An 18,641-nucleotide genomic window follows, 5' to 3' on the forward strand; every position below is an offset into this window, starting at 1 on the left:
GTGTGTTTGGTGCAAAGCCCTCGCTTAGGGCTGCCCCGATCGGGATTAGTTCCAGCCTTTACCCGTGATTTTGGCCTAGTCCCAACAGGGAAAGGATGATGCCATCATAGAAACACCCCTCCTCATTCCGACAGCTTCCAATCTACTAGTAGCTAGAGGGGTTATCGGATGTCTTTACTGGTGTCTACTCCACACGGCCGACTCTTCTTTTAACTTGGTGCATAATTTTCGGATTCTGTACCACTAACCGACCTTCTTATATCGGTTCGACATTTCCATCTTATTTTCTCTCTGCTATTGGCATCATGGACTCCCCCGCCGTCCCCGTCCCTTTCGACCCGCAGGAGCAACCGATCCTGGAGCGTCTTCTCCGCACCAGAGATGCACTCCTGCTGCTAAAACAAGACAAGTCGTCCTATATCAAATCTCGCGATGTGCTGCCGCTATACGAAGAAGTGATCTCCGAGGTGGAAAAGCTCAATGCTGTGCGGAAGGAACAAGACCGCCGGCTGACACACAACCGACGTTAGCATCTGAGTGGGCCTTGCGCGTAATATAGTCGGTCTGGCGAAAGATGGGCTAACGATTGTGATCTTTTGATCGATTCTTTCTAGTCGACTACGTACTCGACGACTGCTTTCAATTGATCTCGTTACTGTTCCTGACCGTGGGAAGGAACAATGAGGCTCCCGCAGTGTATGTTTGCTGAGTCGCCTGAGGATTGTCCTGTGTTTGTCTGAACTAACATTATCTCACGATAGATACTCCCTTGCAACAACAGTCAAGGTATAGCGGTCCTTTTTGAGCTGTCTCCGCCATACAATTGTGTTTCCTGACCTGTTCGATTAGCGCCTGCTTGACCACCTCGAAGAAGCTGGCTTTTACAGCTCAAAAGACCTCAGCTCGATCACCAAGACCCTGACCAACATGAAGGAGACAGTCGAGCGTGGTCGAGACGCATATTCCCCAGCTTTGATGACGCTCTTGGAAAGTCGACTTGAGCAGTGTCAACTGAAGTTGGATAAGTTGCGGAGTGGCCTTGAAGCCATGAACCCTGAGCTAGCACCCATTCATGAGACTCTCGTTTCAGTCTTGCGGTCCACAGCGGCAGCTAATACTCGATCAAAGGTAGTCCCTGAAATTTGGCGTGTCTTTTTGAGGGAGTGAGTGGACAAGCTAATGGTGCGTGGTTTCTAGTTCTCCGCAACGGAAGTGATCAATCTTCGGAAGCAGTTGACGAAAATCCAAGACACAATGAAGGACGGTAACTTCGTTGGAGCAGATGACAAGCCTCTCGAAGGGCAAGAGGGGGTTAAACAACTACTGGACCGGTGCTGGCGTTGGACCGAGATTGTGCTGGAAAGGTCAGACCGCCCATTCCCCCGCCTTGGATCTCGCCATGGCGGGTAGTGACCGAGTGACTGACTGTTTGCTTGTAGAGAGGGGAAGATTGACGAGCGCTTCCGCGACCAATACGAACGACTGCTAGAGATTCGTAACCAGCTGGATCGACTCTCCGTAACTCAGGCCTGGTCTCTTCGGGAGACCGACCTTTTCGGATACCAGCGGAAACTTGACCGTATTGATGAAGCTCGGGTCGATGGAAATTTCGTGGATGCTGAAGGGCAGCCGGCAGATCTCCATGCGCAGCGTGTAAGGATTTAAGCACGCTGAAAGTTGTGATGAGGCTTGTTACTAATTGTTGGCAGACATTACTATACCTCATTCGGAGGAGCTACGCCTATATCTACGCACTTCTGATCTCTTCGGAACCCGTATCTGAGGCCTTGCTGCCAGTCTACAATCAGTTGCAGACCTTGCGACGATGTCTCCTGGAAGTCAAAGAGTCGGGAGGTGTGTCGAATTCTCGAGAATTGTACCCATACAGTATGAAGGTGAGTGACCCCCAGCTTCCTTGCAAGGCACAGAAGTTGACATCGTACAGCTCAACTCCATTGACAACATGCGAGTTGACGGCAAATTCTATATGGGAAACGACATTCCCGAAGGACAGGGCAGCGTTAATGCGCTGCTGGCTGAATGCTATGATATTGTATGGGAGCTGCGGGCGGCTGTACCTGAAGACGAAGAGAAAAACAGCGCCTAGTTCTCTGCTGATGATATTCCTTGTATCTTGTCCCCTTCTTTCATGTACCAACGGCTTGAAATTTTGAGGTTCTCTCTTACAATGTTTGCGATTATCTCCTGAGATTTTAGTTCAGGCGTTTGTCTGGGCGCTTTTGGGATGCTATGACTCTTTTAACAGAAATGATTTGTCACCATTGTGCAATCTTGATCAGGGTAGCTGATACGAGTCCTAACACCACGAATCTTCTCTTCAACTTCCTAATATCTACCTAGGTAGACAGATAACATACTTTGGATGCCTGAGTTCCCTTAAACCCTGGATGATACCTTATCCCACGGGTGTCTGTCAGAACGTAACGTATTGTAATATGTACGCCGACCCCGGCATCGGCGTTGTCATAACCAATCAGATTGCAGCCAAATAAGTAAGCCGAAAAGCAGCAAAAAAAAAGGGCATTAAATGTTGCCATCTCCCCGAGCGTCGTCTTCTTTCTCCGCAATCCACACTTCCACAGGCCGTCAAGATGGTGAGGCAGCTTGTCTGGCAGCGGGCTACCGCCTCTCGCAGGGTAGGTTTTCCTTCGTGCTTTGTCAATGGCTTCTAGATGCAATTCCAAGGCCAGAGACAGTTGTTTTCTCTCCTTCTCTCCCTTACTATGACTAACTTCCGTGCCCCATAGCTGGCCCCGAAATGCCTCTCCCCGCAACAATTGTTCGCACGACGTGGCCTAGCCACTGAGGCGTCCGCCGCACGCATGCCGCCTTATCCTAAGATTGTGCGGAATCTCGAGCAGGTTCGGAAGGTGTTGGGATCCTCGCGTGCCCTCACCCTGGCGGAGAAGATCCTCTACGCCCACCTGGACAATGCGGAGGAGTCCCTGTTGACGGGCACTAACAATGGACAAGACATTCGCGGCAAAGCCAACCTAAAGTTGAAGCCGGACCGAGTGGCGATGCAGGATGCGTCGGCCCAGATGGCGCTGTTGCAGTTCATGTCCTGTGGCCTGCCGTCGACCGCGGTGCCCGCCAGTATCCACTGCGACCATATGATTGTGGGTGAGCGTGGCGCGGACACCGATCTGCCTGCCTCTATCGAGGGTAACCGGGAAGTGTTTGACTTCCTTGAGAGCGCCGCCAAGCGCTACGGTATTGAATTTTGGCCCCCCGGTGCGGGTATCATCCACCAGAGTGTGCTGGAGAACTACGCGGCCCCTGGTCTGATGATGCTGGGCACGGACAGCCACACACCTAATGCGGGAGGTTTGGGAGCTATCGCTATTGGTGTCGGTGGTGCAGATGCTGTGGATGCATTGGTGGATGCTCCCTGGGAATTAAAGGCGCCTCGTATTCTTGGTGTGCGACTGGAGGGTAAGCTGAGCGGCTGGGCCTCTCCCAAGGATATCATTCTGCATCTAGCTGGTAAGCTCACCGTCCGCGGTGGTACCGGCTATGTGATAGAGTACCACGGACCCGGTGTCGAGACGCTCAGCTGTACTGGTATGGCTACCTGTTGCAACATGGGTGCGGAGGTCGGAGCCACCACCTCGGTCTTCCCCTTCTCCCCCAGCATGGTTCCTTACCTGCAGGCGACGCACCGTGGCCATGTGGCCCAGGCGGCGGCCGAGATCGCTGCATCTGGTCCCAAGAACCTTTTGCGGGCCGACGATGGCGCAGAGTACGACCAGATCATCACAATTGACTTGTCAACGCTGGAACCTCACGTCAACGGGCCCTTCACTCCGGATCTGTCCGTGCGTCTGTCTGACTTTGCCAACACCGTCCGCGAGAACAAGTGGCCCGAGACTCTTGGTGCTGGATTGATCGGTAGTTGCACCAACAGTTCCTACGAGGACATGACTCGCGCAGAGGACCTGGTCAAGCAGGCGTCAGCGGCTGGTCTGAAACCCAAGGCGGACTTCTTCATCACGCCTGGCAGTGAGCAGATTCGGGCCACTCTGGACCGTGACCAGACCCTGTCTTCCTTCTCCGAGGCTGGCGGCACCGTCCTGGCCAACGCCTGCGGACCCTGCATCGGGCAGTGGAAGCGAACCGACGGTGTCGCCAAGGGCGAGGACAATGCCATCTTCACCTCCTACAACCGTAACTTCCCCGGACGCAATGATGGCAACCGACGCACCATGAACTTCCTGGCGTCGCCAGAGATTGTGACCGCCCTTGCCTACTCGGGCAGCACCACCTTCAACCCCATGACCGACACTCTGAAGACCCCGAACGGTGAAGAGTTCAAGTTCCGCCCTCCCCAGGGCTCTGACCTTCCCAGTGCTGGGTTCGCCGACGGCAACCCTGCCTTCCAGCCCAGCGCTGGTGTCCCTGACGCCTCCGTCGAGGTCATTGTTTCCCCCACCTCTGAGCGTCTCGCTTTGCTGGAGCCTTTCGCTCCCTTCCCTGAGGGCGAGCTGTCGGGCTTAAAGGTCCTGTACAAGGTCAAGGGTCAGTGCACAACTGACACCATCTCCGCGGCCGGTCCGTGGTTGAAGTACAAGGGCCACCTGCCCAACATCTCCGCCAACACTCTGATCGGCGCGGTCAACGCTGCCACGGGTGAGACGAACGTTGCATACGATGACGCTGGCAACAAGCACTCGATTCCCGACCTGGCTGCTCAGTGGAAGGCCGACGGCATTGAATGGCTTGTTGTGGCCGAGGACAACTATGGCGAGGGTAGCGCGCGTGAGCACGCGGCGCTGCAGCCGCGGTACCTGGGCGGCCGGATCATCGTGGCCAAGAGCTTTGCACGTATCCACGAGACCAACCTGAAGAAGCAGGGTGTAGTCCCCCTGACGTTCGCCGACAAGGCCGACTACGACCGCATTGACGCATGCGACCAGGTCGACACTGTCGGACTGTACGAGACACTGAAGTCCGGCGGTCAGGGATCAATCCAGCTGCAGGTCACCAAGAAGAACGGCGAGAAGCTGACGATTCCAGTCAATCACACTCTGAGCAAGGACCAGTGTGGCTTCATCCTGGCGGGAAGTGCCTTGAACTTGTTGGCCAAGCGGGCACACCAGTAATTTATATACCGGTGATAATTGGACAAAAAGAAATTGTATACATCTCTGGGTATTGGAGGCGTTCGCGTGTATGTACGTTCTGTCTGTTATAAGATATCCAATCGAACAGTTTGAATTCAATTTTGTGCCATGCATGATGCAATCTCACAGTCGACATTATCTGCTTGAGTCCAGAAATCAAGGAATCTCCCTAGCCCCGCGTCTCATCCTCGGCCTGCAACTGTAGGAACTTTCTGTTCATCACCGATTATACATACGTCAACTTTGATTATCCAGAGTTCTCCTTCCAGAACTCCATTCTCACTCGCAATGCCACAAACAGTCCGTCCGGCCTTTGCCGACCGGCCGCGTCCGCTACTCTCATACGGAAGTTCATTTCCCGCCGAATCAGCCCACCATGTTGTCGACACTTTCGGAGCCTCAAAGATCTACATCATCTGCTCGGGCTCGCTGGCCCGCAACACAGATGCTTTAGACCGTCTGGTCGCGGCGCTAGGACCAGAAAAGGTTGCCGGCCGTCGGATCGGCATGCAGAGCCATACTCTATGGTCCGAAGTCCTGGAGATCGTGCACGATGCGCGCCGAGTTGAGGCTGATCTACTCTTGACGCTGGGCGCAGGCAGTCTGACCGACGGAGCCAAGGTGGTCGCATTGGTAATTCCCCGCGCTTTTTCTGTCCCAGTAAAGTAATTAACGAGCACAGGCTCTTGCAAACAACGTCCAGACGGCATCCGACCTCGCAACTCTAGCCACAGGCCCGGACCAACGCGCCGACATCCACGCACCCACCATCCCCATCATCTCCATCCCCACCTCCCTCTCCGCAGGCGAGTACTCCAACTTCGCCGGCGCGACAGACGACACCACCCGCCGGAAACACTCCTTCCAGGCGCCGACGCGCGGGCCTCAGCTCGTCATCCTCGACCCGTACCTCGCAACCACCACCCCGCCGTCCATCTGGCTGAGCACCGGCATCCGCGCTGTCGACCACTGCGTCGAGACGCTGTGCGCCACGACCGGCACATCCGAGACGACAGACGCGCACGCCATGCACGCGCTGGAGCTGCTCGTCCCGGGCCTGCTGCGGTGCAGGCATGACCCTGCCGGCCACGACCGCGACGCGCGCCTGCAGTGCCAGCTTGGCGCCGTGAATGCCATGGCGGCGTTGACGGGCGGGTCTGCGGTCGAGCTGGGCGCCAGCCATGGGATAGGCCATCAGCTTGGGCCATTGGGGGTCGGGCACGGCGAGACGAGCTGTATCCTGCTGCCGGCTGTGTGCAAGTTCAACGCGAGGCATGGCGCTAATCGCGAGCAGCAGGAGCGGGTGCGGGAGTTTCTTGTGCGGAACGCCGAGGTGGCGCGCGTGCTGCGCGATCGGGGCGTGGATGCCTCGTCGGCGGATCTGGGCGATGTCTTGGATGCGGTTATTCGGGAGCTGGGGATGCCGCGCTCGTTGAGGGAGGTGGGGGTGGGCCGCGATGCGCTGGACGAGCTGGCGGCCAACAGTCTGCATGATCGCTGGTGCAAGACGAATCCCGTGCCGTTGACGGAGAAGGGGCAAGTACTGGAGATCCTGGAGATGGTCGTGGAGTGATTGTGGCTACTATAAAGCGGTACGTTGATGATCTTTATGACACATTACCGAGATGGGTTTACCACAGGACCAAGTACTGTCTATTTCAATCCAAAGTCATGGTTTGTAACTCACGAGATATATAATCCCTCGAGGGATCAAGACTCTCGTACAACGCTGTATAGAGACTCATCACAGGAATAAAGGAAAATAACAAACGACAAATCATGACTGCCAGTTGTATTCATATACTTGCATGCATATCGAGATTCATACCGAGAGAGAAAGGAAACAACAAATTATAAAGGCTCACTGGAAGTAGCTTCGCACCGCCGCCTGGTTGTCAGGGCTCACTCCTGCCAGGATTTGCTCCGCATTCAATCCTGTAGCGGCCACCAGTTGCTTGGCCGAGTTGGCCACGCGTCCTGCCGTTTGGCCCTGTAGCGTCTCGGCTTCCAGAGCCTGCACGATGTATCCAAACACCTTGTCGGCATTGGATATCACCACCGGGTTTTGTCTGTTCAATGGTCAGTCAATCACAGAGCACATCACCGAACGGGGAACAAACGTACTGGTCAATCAATTGGGCAAGGAAGGAATAAGCGTATGGCGCAGCCTCCTCATCGTAAGTGATCGGAAGTGTGTTGATCCAGTTCGCCACGATCTCCTGCGCGTTCTGCACCTTGCTGGGGTTATAGTGCAGGATCTTGGCGATACTGGCCGAGGCGTTCTCGGTCGCAAATACATGCTCCTCTGTACGAGCCTGGTTGATCTGTGTCACTTGGAACAGGCTTGGGATGCTGGCAGCGACGAAGTCGCTCCAGGCAGGGCCACCCTTCTGAGCGGCAACACCGACTCCGTAAGCCGCTGCCTGCCGGTTAGCGGCATTCTCATCGCGCAGACCTGCGGCCAAGGGCTGCATGATATGATCCTTGTAATTCCATGACTCGGGGCCGCAGAACTCGAGGACGTCGTCCATGATGCACAGAGCCCATTGCCGTTGGGTGGGGTCCTGGCTGGTGATGAATGCCTCATAGAATGGCAGCAAGCGTTGCCATGAGGGCAGGAAAGTCGTGCCCTGGTTCTTGAAGATGGTGTGGAATGCCTTGTTCATGTCGCTCAGCAGGTTCTGGTCATCCTCAACCGCGTACTCGTAGTCGAGGTCCTCTTCGTCACCCTCTTCCGTATCGGCGCGCTCCTCAAGACGAGCTTTCACACGGACCTGGTAATCCTCCAGCGTGGACTTGGCAGATTCGATGAACGCTTCCATGTGCTGCGGGCTCAGGCAGTTCTTGCCAACCACTTCGACGGATTCGTAGAAGCACTGGTACATCTCCGCCAGAGTGTCCACTGTGGGCTCGGCGCTCAGAACCTCGATGATCTTCTCAGCTACCCTGTTCCACATGGCAGCGAATCCGGGAGACTGCACACCGTGCGCCTTCTTGTACGAGTTCAGGAGCTGAGGGATGAGCTTGGCGGACGAAACCCGCACAGGGTCGTGGAAGAAGAACGCAAGTCCAGGCACGGCAATCTTCTCCATCGTCTCCAGCACAAAGGGCTCAAAAGCAGCCTCCAGGATCTGAGCGTAGATGGTAATCAGCTCGATGGCGGTGTTCTTGTCTTCCAATGCGCTGGTCTTGATACCAATGATCTTGCCCTTCAGGGGGACCAACTCCCAGCCCTCATCCTGTTCAACTTGGTCAATCTGGTCCTCATCATCCAACAGCTGGATGTCAGCCTTGGCAGCCGCAACGGACAGAAGAGGAGGCATGACAGCTGGCAGGTAAGGGACAAAATCCTGACCAAGAACGCGGCACATACGGCCCCAGCAGTGGAGCAAGTACTGCGACTGCGGGTCGTCCGCATCGACAATGTTCTGTTGGATGTTACCGAGCAGCTGCACGAGGTTGAACGCATCCTGTCCCATCTTCTCCTTGCCCACGGCCAGGGCAATCAGAGTGGCGCACTCCATAGCCTTGGCACGCAGCAGACGGTACTCCTTGGATTGCTCCTCCTTCAGGACGTTAAAGAGCAATGGCATCAAGGTCTCGTAGAATTGATCAAAGGCGTTCTCCGCCGAGTCGGCAATGGTGGCAATGGTGGACAGCGCTTGTTCCTGCACATAACGTTTCTCGCTGCGCAGAAGCTGCAGAAGGTGTCTCAGGAGATCAGCAAGGTACGGCTCGAGTACCTTCTTCTCTGCTTCTTCGCAGAAATTGACCAGAGCGGCGGCCGCGTGGGCCTGAACTCGTGGCTCAGCACTATCCAAAACGGGGATGATGTTGTTCAACACAACGTTGTGGTACTTCTCCTGCATCGTTCCGGCGAAATCGGTGCTCATTTGGCCGAGGGCGTTGCAACCCGCATAACGGACACGCGGGTGAGGGTCCTGGAGAGCCGGGACAACAAGGGCCAGCACTTGATCGAGCTCACCGACCATCAGGTCACGGCAACCCTCGGAAATGGCGGAGATGGCCATCAGTGCTGCGTGGCGATCGCGCCAAGCGGAGGACGACATCATACGGGGGATCCAGGCAAAGGTCGCCGGAAGGATAACCTGGCCGCCGAGCTTGTTGGCCAAACGGTCCATGCACTGTTCGCCAGCAACATGGTTAAGGTCGCTCTCCTCCAAGTCCAGGTCCTCGGACGCATTCCATTCCGAAGCATCGTCGTCGTCAACTCCAATATCGGTCATCAAGCTCAAACATTGGGTGACCATCTCCTGAGCAAACTCGGGATCCTTCTTGCACATCGAGGGGGCGTAATCGGCAAACGTAGCCATCAACTCCAAGGCATTCTGGCGAACCTGATCGCTGAGGTCCTTGTCGGCAATCACACTAATACTGAACTTGACCAGGTTGTTGAACATGGCCTTGAACATCTTCGGGCAAACCTCCGCAAGCTCAATGAGAGCCAAGAAGGCGGAAGACAGCTCCTCGCTCTCGGAGGACTCCTTCAGAGGGGGCAAAATGTTGAGCATGTCGGGCACCAGTCCGAAAAACTTGGGTTGAGACTTCTTGGAGATAGACCGGAAGAACGAGGCGAAGGCCTCCATAGCAGCAATGCGAACCTACAAGCGCAATGGTCAACCTGGACTCCCGTGAGCGCTACGTTGAAAGGTCCCCACATACAGTGACAACATCATCCTTGAAACCCTTGCCGAACACGCCTGAAACGGCATCCTCGTGGTTCTTCTCGATGATACTGGGAGTCGTCGAGAAAATGCGGAAGGCGGCCTCCCGTAAACCTGCCTCGGGTGACTGGCTGGCCTGGAAAAGCACGCCGAGAAGCTCGGGCCATTGATCGCCTAGAGAAAGACCATTCGTCAGATATGGAATCCTTTTCACCCCCCATGAAATTGCGCATACCGTTATCGGTGTATTGTCTGGCAACCTCCGCCACTGCATCGCCAATCTTTTTCCGGACATCAGTCCCAGATTCGGTCGTCAAACAGCTCACCAACTTCTGTCGGATGACCAATCTCTGTTCCCCAGAGAGTGTTGAGAAGAGTTCCTTGGCCTCATTTGTGACCGGGTCTTTCCTTGTCTTGGTCGCGATTCTTCTGAAAAGCACGGCGGCGAATGTACGCGTCTGCGGGTCAAGATTAACCAAAATCAGTCGAATCCAGCAAGGCGCGGCAACAGGGCTCAAGTCGTAGTAAGTAGAAGGCTTCCAGCACTGTCTCTCTGCCTAAACCAGACACGGTCCCCATATCTCCTGACAAAACTTGTATCACTTACTACTGTATCCTCCGCACCCTGAATCTGTTCGGCCAGGCCCATAAGAAGAACATCTGGACGGTTCTGAATCCAGTCATTATTCAACTGTTCTTCCGCCTGAGTACGGACAGTGTTATCGGGTGTGGTCAACGCGCGCAGCAGCTGGGACAGCGCGGAGTGAACCTCGGGCGGGAGCAGCGACATGTTGATCGCTCGTCACGTAGAAACGATAATTCAGCTGTAGATCGACTGTATCCCGTTTAGGAACGGCGATGAATGTGTGTATCCAGCGCTGAAGCTGGGCTGGTGGACGGGGACTGTATTCCCTTTTCCTGGTTGTTATTATTTTTTTTCTTTGGTGGGGGAGGACAGTAGCTGTAAGTACAAACTACCGTTGAACGGTGTCTGTTGGAGAAAGACTAGTGTGATCTGACAAGATAAGGACGATAATCAAATCCAGAAATATGCACAGTACAAGTGCAAGCTCAGCATTCCAGCTCGACAAGGGAGCTGCTGGCGAACAGGAGGGGACAATTCAGGGCGTCGTGAGCGATGTGGGATGGACCAGTTGAAGCCTCAGAAACCCAAAAAATAATTCCAGCCATCGAGGGAGCACCGCGCTAGTCCTAATCGGGAGGTCTCAGGCATCCAGGCATCAATGCCCTTTTGACACCAGCCGTGTGGTGACTACGGAGTACTGACACGCCCCTTACGGAAGTCCAAGAACAGAAATAGATACTGTTGAGACAAATTCTCCTGCTTCTAGAGAAAACTATATGCATTGCTAATATGCCCTCACTAAAAGACACTAGCGGTATCCGAACAGTCACACTTAGATTAAATGAAGATGGTAATGGACAATGGGAAATGAAGGAGGGAAGAGGTCGCACTTGGGATATGCAAGTATGGCACAGCAAAGATCGAGGTTAGATCGACAGATATACATGATGTGCCTGCCGTTCATCCAACTAACCACACTTTAAACCGGTGACATCGTCTATCGACTTGTCGCGCGGCTGAGGATGAATACTCCAGCAATAACTGCTGCCAGGGTCACGATGGCACCTGGAAGTAGAAGCTCATTGGGTACGCCGGCGATGAACTGCTCCTCGGTGGGGCGTGTTGGGTACGACTGATGGGCCTTGGGGATAAGTGGCTCCTCGGAGAGCCGCTCCTCAGCAACAACAGAACTTTTCTCTTCGACGACTTTGGCCGGAGCAGGCTGGGGATCCAACGTTGCCGGAATTGGGGGCTGAGCGGGGTCGTGCACGAAAAGATCCACCTTATCACGGTGCGAGCGACGGGCGAGACTGACGGCATCTGCCAGATCCTGATCGGTGGTGATAGAAACAGTGTCACCTTCATTGTCCAAGTAGCTCAAGGCGTAACCAGTATTGCTGAGTTTGCCCTCCTCGACGGTGGCTGCACCTCCGACGGCCTCCAGCTCGTTGCCTAACTTGGCTGTGACTTGGGCGACTAAGTCAGCGACCCCAGCGGAAGTGACAACATTGACTCTGTGCACGCGGCCGCTAGGAGCCTTAAATTTGAAGGGGAACGGAGTGCTCTCGTCGTGGTTATGGTGATGGTCGTGATATTCCGAGAGCTCATCTCCGCCGTGGTGGGACGCGGATTCGTTAGGGAGCACACTGTCGACACCCTGTCTAGGTGATTCCGGACTGAGAACGGAACGATTCGGCGCTTGGTGGCTGCCAGACACCATTGAATCGGACTCATGATCCATTGACAACCAGAATTTGTTCCATGCGGGGCCCTCATCGTCATGCGATTGCATGGAGTTAATCTTGCATCTCTGGTCAGTTGAAAGTCATAATTTTCGGAAAGACTTTGACTAACCTGCTCAAGAGTGGCATAAGTGAGCTTGAGCACATCCACCATGCCGACAATCTCGCCCGTCTCGTTCATAACAGGCAAATTCAGGTAGTGACCATCTGGAGTAGAGTGGGTTAGCCAATCTGTTGCAGCCTCAGAGAAAGCGAGATCACGAACCATGCATCTTGCGGAGCGCGGCTTGGATGCTCATATCAGCAGGAGCAAAATCGGGATGTGGGGTCATCACACGGACGACACTACAAGTGGCAGGGTCCAGTCCTGGGGCAATTACACGCAAGACGATATCCTTGCTAGTGAAGATACCGGTGATGGAGCCCTGGTCCTGCACGAGCAGAGCAGTTGTGTGATGCTCCTTCATCAGCGCCGCGGCATCCCTGACAGAAGTGCGCACAGATACTGTAGTCGGAGGCATGCCATCCAGGACAGTCTCGAGGGTCGGGCCGGACATTTTTGAGCGCAGTGCTTCCACGTATTGGATAATTTGCTGAGGCTGGGTGGAGCCTAGTTCTGTCTGCACACCTTCCAAGGCATCGTAGAGCTTTCGGGAAGAGCTGTACGCACGCTCCAGCTTCTCCATCGCGTCGTAGAAGCACTTCGTAATGTCGAGGATACCGGAGATGTCCTGGTTCTCATCCATAACCGGCAGATGTCTAAAGCCCTTTCTAACCATGAGATCCAGTGCGTCCGTCGCGCTGGTGTCGGTTCTCGCACACAGGGGGTTCTTCGTCATGATCTCGGCAACAGTAATTTCGCGAGCCTTTTGACCGTTTCCGACCACACGGAACGCAAGATCCTTCGCGGTGAAAATACCAGCGATGCGATCATCATCGTCTGTGACAAGAACGCAGTCTTCTCTCTTCGCGGCCATCATTTGTGCGGCTTCTGCGACGGTAGTGTTGGGTTTAATCTGAAGGGCTTGACTAGGCTTCAGAGCCAGGACGGTTCCTGGGGGAGCTTTGCGCGTGCGATGGGCCCTGGGAGCCTGGTGCCTCTTTTTATTGAGGTCCGCCTCCATCTTGCGTCGAATAGCCTTCATGACAGCGCGTTAGAATTCATTCCTATGCCAGCAATCGCTGTTCGCTACGGGTCTATGGGAGACCATAAACAAGGGGCTAGGAGGGAATACAAGGCCGTGCAACTAGAAATTTGAGGCCAAGAATAGGCCACCAGGGAATACTGACCTCATCTCGCTTCGATTGGTTTTGTCTTTGCCTGCTTGCAGCACTCATGGTGGAACTTCCAACGTCGCTGGACGGGGTGTGCGTTGAAGCTGCAGTTTCTGGTCGAGGTCGCGGAATGTGGGATGTAGGACTGTTCTCAAAGTCCGGAAGTCTCCCTCTCCCGAGAGTCTTCTGGCTTGTTGTGCCCCGATAGGTTCCTCCTGCAGCCGACATGGCACCGATCGGTATGGACGGATTTTCGGTGAGGGGGTATCAGAAACCGAGAGAGCTAGATCGTCAGACCTATTCGATGTATAGGTATCAGGAATCTGATCACGAGTTACTCGAATCAATGTCAGATTCAACAGAGAAGAAGAAAGAGACTGTCAGCAGAGATATACAACGTACCACTGAGGATGAGCAGCAGACCACCAGCACGACCCAAGTACAACGAGAAAGATACGGACGAACAGGGGTTGTCTCAAAGGGAGTTCGAGGGTCAACTATTGGCTGCTAGTGAGTTAATAATAACAGCCAGAGTTGGGCAGGATAAACAATGGGTAATAACAATACGCCCCATTCACGGGAGTCCGTCCTGGTCAGGAATGGTTAGGTACATCCGTGGACCGTACGCGAGTACCGTACGACCCGTAATGCTGGGACGACCCGGCCACTAGGCTATTTTAGGCTCCCTCGACAAGAACTGTATCTGCACGTGATGATCTAATTGGTTTTAGGATGTCAGGCCACCAATTATGAATGCCTTAGCACCTGAGGCACCAGCCTTATCCCGTGACCGAGGCTCGCTTAAGGGCATAGGGCTTCCACACAAACCGGCACAACCTCATTCACGACCAGCGATCGAGAGCGTCCAGTGCCTTACGACAACCAAACCCGACAGCCAAGTACGCCTCCTCCCTCCCTCTACAACTCCAAATCTCTGACCGTACCTTGCAGAGAAATCCGTCAAAATGGTCAAGAAGAGGGCGAACAAGTAAGAGCGAATTTCCCTTTTCCTATGTTCAACCCGGTTGTCAAATTTGGAGATCCGCCACCGCCGAAGGAAGCGTCCTGATTTCCCGCCTGTCAAGAATGTCGGCTGTATATGCGGTGGTTTTCATGGTGGAATTGAAAGAGGAGGGAAAATTTTGGACTTGAAATTCATGAGTGAATCGATCCATACTGACGTTTATTGTTCTTTCTCTACAGCGGTCGCAACAAGAACGGCCGCGGCCACGTCAAGCCCGTGCGCTGCTCCAACTGCGCTCGTTGCACTCCTAAGGACAAGGCGATCAAGAGATTCACCATCCGCAACATGGTTGAGTCCGCTGCCATCCGTACGTTCGAGCTCTTGTCAAACCTATACCATTGAAGCCACGTCCATAGTGCGCCGTTGAGATGATTCGGAACTGGATTTGATGGATGGAATCTCCTGGACGCAGCTATCACAACTGGACGCATGAACTGGACGTGGTGGAATATGGAAGCTGATGGACAACGCCGCTGACCCGAGACCTTTAACACAGGTGATATCTCTGACGCCTCCGTTTTCACCGACTATGCCGTCCCCAAGATGTACCTGAAGCTGCAGTACTGCGTCTCCTGCGCTATCCACGGCAAGATCGTTCGGTACGCACCATCCCGTTCTTGATTACAGCTGGGAATCTACATGGATATGCAGCATGAAGGAAAGAATCAAACCATACTAACAATTCACTACAGTGTCCGCTCCCGGGAAGGTCGTCGTAACCGTGCTCCTCCCCCGCGTATCAGGTACAACAAGGACGGCAAGAAGCTGGCTCCCCCTCAGGCCGCCAAGGCTATGTAAGGAAGGGAAAAAGAGATGATCAAATGGGATTGGTCTTAATGACTTCTGTTTTGTGACGTTTCTTTTTCGTACAAACTTTCTTACTCGGTTCAAAATGGAATGAATGGGTTTCAGTCTGTCTTCGGGGGTTCGAAATAAGGCATGACAAGGCATAATGGTCGCTCCCTGTCGCCGTGAGCAGGAGACGCAATTCAAATTAAAAAACGATTTCCAAGCCACTCGGTTGTCCCATAGGGTAACTTTGCATGAACTAGAGAAAGTCAGGGAACGAGGAATAAAATGCGAGGAGACCGGTCTCCTCTTCTTTAACAGTTCGTCTCTTCCGCCATGACGACAATTGGAATAATTGACTATGACATATGAGCTGAAGACCAACACTGCCGTTTGACCCATTCGAGACCGGACTAGAGCTACAGTAGAAGCTTTCCTGATCTTAAATGACAGGAAGTATGCATTTGCCACACGATCGACTATGCGTCTCCACAGATGCAAGGAATTCTGCATATCTAATGCCAGCCTAAGCTACCATTGATAAGTAAAACAATAAATATATCATCGTTCAAGGGTACAGATATCCCTTTTCGAAGTAATTCCCATACATATCCACGACTCCAGTCCGCCCCTTTGGCACTGCATTGCGGACAATCTTTACTTCGCCTCTCCAATGTCCTTCGACGAACTGGGCTATGGACAGATGAGGTGCAGAGACCGCTGCCATGGTTCTTACACTGGGACTGGGAGACACTGGTCGAATGGGTTCCGCTGGAGGAGAAAGATGGGAGAATGCAGCACAGCTCATACTTCGCCTCTCTCGATCGGCTCGGACGACTTCTTCATACTCAAGCCTTTTTGCTCGGCGGAAGGCAGCCAATTCTGCGACAAGGTCGACCTGTTTGGTATCAGCAACTGGCATGTTGCCTCCATCACCTTTATTGACCGTAATCGAACTCGATCGAGCATCGGCTACAGAGCCGGATACCGAGATCGACGAGCCAGTCTGCGACCGGCTCCGCCGAGAATAAGCTCCAGCAGGCTGAAATGAATTTGATGCGAAAGACGCATCTGCCTCTGGAGATCCCGAACGCCCGGAATCTTCGTCCTCTGGTATGAGTGTCACCTTCTCATTGAGTATAGCCATAGGAAAGTATTTCCCCGGATCATTTTCGGGTATACCACATTCATCTTCCCCGAAGAAACTGAAGTCGCCTGTGGCTGCGGACCACAGGTTCTCGGAATCACGGTCGCCGGTACTGGACCTTAACGTCCCATTTTGCTGACTGATGGATTTCCACGGGCTGATCCGGGCTGGACCTGCCAGATGAGTCGTGGGAGTAATTTCAAGTACCAAGCGACGCAGAGCAAAAAGCGACCGTGATCGTTCCTGCTCAGCGTGAGCTCGGGCTCTTCCAGGGGGTAGAGAGTAGTCCGATCCCGCCAGGAGAGTAGCTAACAGGGCCTCGTTCGAACAGGCTGTTATAAATCGAATCAGGGCAGGCAGGATGTGGGAGCCTTCGGGAACATGTGACGGAACATCGGTTAACACTAAAGTCTCGAGGTGAGGGACGTGGGAAGGATGCAAGTACGGAAAGCTCCCTCCCCTACCATCGCGGCGAGGTAAGCTTTGATTCTTAGGTCTTTTGGCAAGCAGTCCTTGGATCTTCTGTGTCCGTAAATCCTCGGGTGAAACTGGAGAGGCACATCGTGAAACCGGCTCAGGTGCCGCCAAATACAGACCGGATTGTCCAAGGCATGCTGGAGCTGGGCCTATGCTAGCCGTGAAAGGGTTATAATTCACTGTTTCACTACGGTCGGCTGTCATGTTGCCATTGCTGTCCTGACGCTGGTTTGGTTCGACTACCTCGGGAGCAAATATGGAACCCCTTCTCACCTGAGGTACAAGGTCGTCCCGGTGAGTGCTTGACTGGAGGCGCGTCTCATCTATATCACCGGCTGGGCTCGAAAGTCCGGCAATCTCAGTGGCTTCGAGCTCAAAAACAGTTTGAGCTTCTGCAGATAGTTCATGAATCTCGTTTGCAGCGTCCATTTCCGCCCTGCCTTGGAGGCTACTGCTGGCTTCGTCTGGAAGCTCAGGCAGTAAGTCCCGCGTTGAGTCAGGCGCATTAGAAGAGGTGTCAGCTGTGCAGAGAGCATGGTGAGCTCGAAGATATGTCAGGTTTTCTTTAGCGATAGACCCAAGTACTGGTATCAATTTCTCAGCCCCAGGGAATCTAGCGGGTTTCTCGGTCATAGGCGATGAAATTGTCGGCTGTCGTGTTCTCTCCAAGGATTGGACTGTATCAACGGTTCCAACGTCGAGGACATGCAGTCTCGATGAAGCCAGGAGGCTCGCAACGCCTTCGACTGTAAGCTGGTTGTCCGCGATGTAGAGATGTGTTATTCCTACGTGCGAAAGGTCCTCAACCCAAGAACGGCCTGTCAAGGGCTGTGTCAAAGCTGTGACAAACTGAGAATCTAAACCCGCGCGCCTGAGTAACCTATCGTGAAATATGAATGATCCTCCTCTCCAGTCAACTTCATTTGTGGGGAGGCCATTAGGGACAAATGAAGCTTGCAGCAGAGATCGCACAGCCATATCGCTCAGCAGATTGTTACGCAGATCCAAGAAACGGACCCTGGTCCCAATAGCGTTGGCTAAGAACTCAGCTTCTCTGTCTCTCAAACCGATACCTCGGAGTTTTAGCACCTGAAGCCGGTCCAGCTGAGACAGGGAAGAAAACACCATAAGATCTCGAGCAGGAGTCGTATATGACAGGTCCAAGTACACAAGTTCTTGGAATCGCAGCAACGCCTCTGCGAGACCCTGTGACGTTGCATTTGGTTCTCTCTCCGCCATCAGCAATCGTACGCTATATGTCTTGAAGGCCGCTGTATCAGGCGGTTCGTACTTGGCGGGTCTCTTCAATGCCATCATAGCATTATGGTCAAAGAAAGGTAATTTGGATACAATTAGAGATTGAAGGCAGGGTAGAAACTCGAGAATCTCCCTCAGCCATTCTGGTCGCGGGCCGCCATATATTTCAGAAAGGGCCGGGGGCATATGGAGCGTATGGGTGAGCCTTCGCACCTCAAGACGGGCATATTTCAAGGTCCTCCTGAATCGTGTCAACGCGACTGGTATCAGGCATCCTTCTGTCAGCGGAAAACCGCAGAGAGAGAGCTAGACTCTCAAGTCTCACCATAGACCGCATCATTTTCCGTTCCAAAATGAGAGGCTGGATCACCCCAGAGGAAGGGCATGAAAAGGCCGTGCCATTTCTGGCAGACGAGCGCAGCCGAGCATAGGTCGCTTGATGGGATGTAATGAGCGATTATAGACCAAGCATCTCTGGCTGTTGCAGATTGATACGATGGCGGGACGATGTCCAT

At 53.8% G+C, this 18,641-nt stretch overlaps 7 protein-coding genes across 7 annotated transcripts; 4 read left to right on the forward strand and 3 right to left on the reverse strand.

Annotated features, from left to right (window-relative positions):
- Positions 1 to 305: 305 nt before the first annotated feature.
- On the forward strand, positions 306 to 2,107 carry NFIA_017870 (uncharacterized protein; the record flags this gene model as incomplete). The annotated part of the gene is made up of 8 exons (XM_001264982.1): positions 306 to 525; positions 615 to 696; positions 762 to 786; positions 850 to 1,128; positions 1,198 to 1,364; positions 1,440 to 1,653; positions 1,710 to 1,895; positions 1,946 to 2,107. 8 exons carry the CDS (start codon positions 306 to 308, stop codon positions 2,105 to 2,107), a joined length of 1,335 nt encoding a protein of 444 aa, XP_001264983.1.
- A 505-nt stretch (positions 2,108 to 2,612) lies between these two features.
- NFIA_017880 (aconitate hydratase ACO2) lies at positions 2,613 to 5,123 on the forward strand (the record flags this gene model as incomplete). Its single annotated transcript, XM_001264983.1, has 2 exons — positions 2,613 to 2,657; positions 2,769 to 5,123. 2 exons carry the CDS (start codon positions 2,613 to 2,615, stop codon positions 5,121 to 5,123), a joined length of 2,400 nt encoding a protein of 799 aa, XP_001264984.1.
- A 309-nt stretch (positions 5,124 to 5,432) lies between these two features.
- On the forward strand, positions 5,433 to 6,717 carry NFIA_017890 (iron-containing alcohol dehydrogenase; the record flags this gene model as incomplete). The annotated part of the gene is made up of 2 exons (XM_001264984.1): positions 5,433 to 5,777; positions 5,827 to 6,717. 2 exons carry the CDS (start codon positions 5,433 to 5,435, stop codon positions 6,715 to 6,717), a joined length of 1,236 nt encoding a protein of 411 aa, XP_001264985.1.
- A 288-nt stretch (positions 6,718 to 7,005) lies between these two features.
- On the reverse strand, positions 7,006 to 10,619 carry NFIA_017900 (nuclear import receptor PSE1; the record flags this gene model as incomplete). Its single annotated transcript, XM_001264985.1, has 5 exons — positions 7,006 to 7,213; positions 7,269 to 9,766; positions 9,828 to 10,003; positions 10,065 to 10,287; positions 10,437 to 10,619. The coding sequence occupies 5 exons, from the start codon at positions 10,617 to 10,619 to the stop codon at positions 7,006 to 7,008; spliced, it is 3,288 nt and encodes a 1,095-aa protein (XP_001264986.1).
- A 793-nt stretch (positions 10,620 to 11,412) lies between these two features.
- On the reverse strand, positions 11,413 to 13,660 carry NFIA_017910 (CBS/PB1 domain-containing protein; the record flags this gene model as incomplete). Its single annotated transcript, XM_001264986.1, has 4 exons — positions 11,413 to 12,216; positions 12,270 to 12,364; positions 12,423 to 13,296; positions 13,448 to 13,660. The coding sequence occupies 4 exons, from the start codon at positions 13,658 to 13,660 to the stop codon at positions 11,413 to 11,415; spliced, it is 1,986 nt and encodes a 661-aa protein (XP_001264987.1).
- A 737-nt stretch (positions 13,661 to 14,397) lies between these two features.
- On the forward strand, positions 14,398 to 15,254 carry NFIA_017920 (40S ribosomal protein eS26; the record flags this gene model as incomplete). The annotated part of the gene is made up of 4 exons (XM_001264987.1): positions 14,398 to 14,420; positions 14,636 to 14,763; positions 14,953 to 15,055; positions 15,149 to 15,254. 4 exons carry the CDS (start codon positions 14,398 to 14,400, stop codon positions 15,252 to 15,254), a joined length of 360 nt encoding a protein of 119 aa, XP_001264988.1.
- A 559-nt stretch (positions 15,255 to 15,813) lies between these two features.
- Positions 15,814 to 18,641, reverse strand: NFIA_017930 (leucine rich repeat protein; the record flags this gene model as incomplete). The annotated part of the gene is made up of 2 exons (XM_001264988.1): positions 15,814 to 18,386; positions 18,452 to 18,641. 2 exons carry the CDS (start codon positions 18,639 to 18,641, stop codon positions 15,814 to 15,816), a joined length of 2,763 nt encoding a protein of 920 aa, XP_001264989.1.

This window comes from Aspergillus fischeri, genomic scaffold, assembly GCF_000149645.3.
Source record: "Aspergillus fischeri NRRL 181 1099437636249 genomic scaffold, whole genome shotgun sequence".
Lineage (NCBI taxonomy): Eukaryota > Fungi > Ascomycota > Eurotiomycetes > Eurotiales > Aspergillaceae > Aspergillus > Aspergillus fischeri.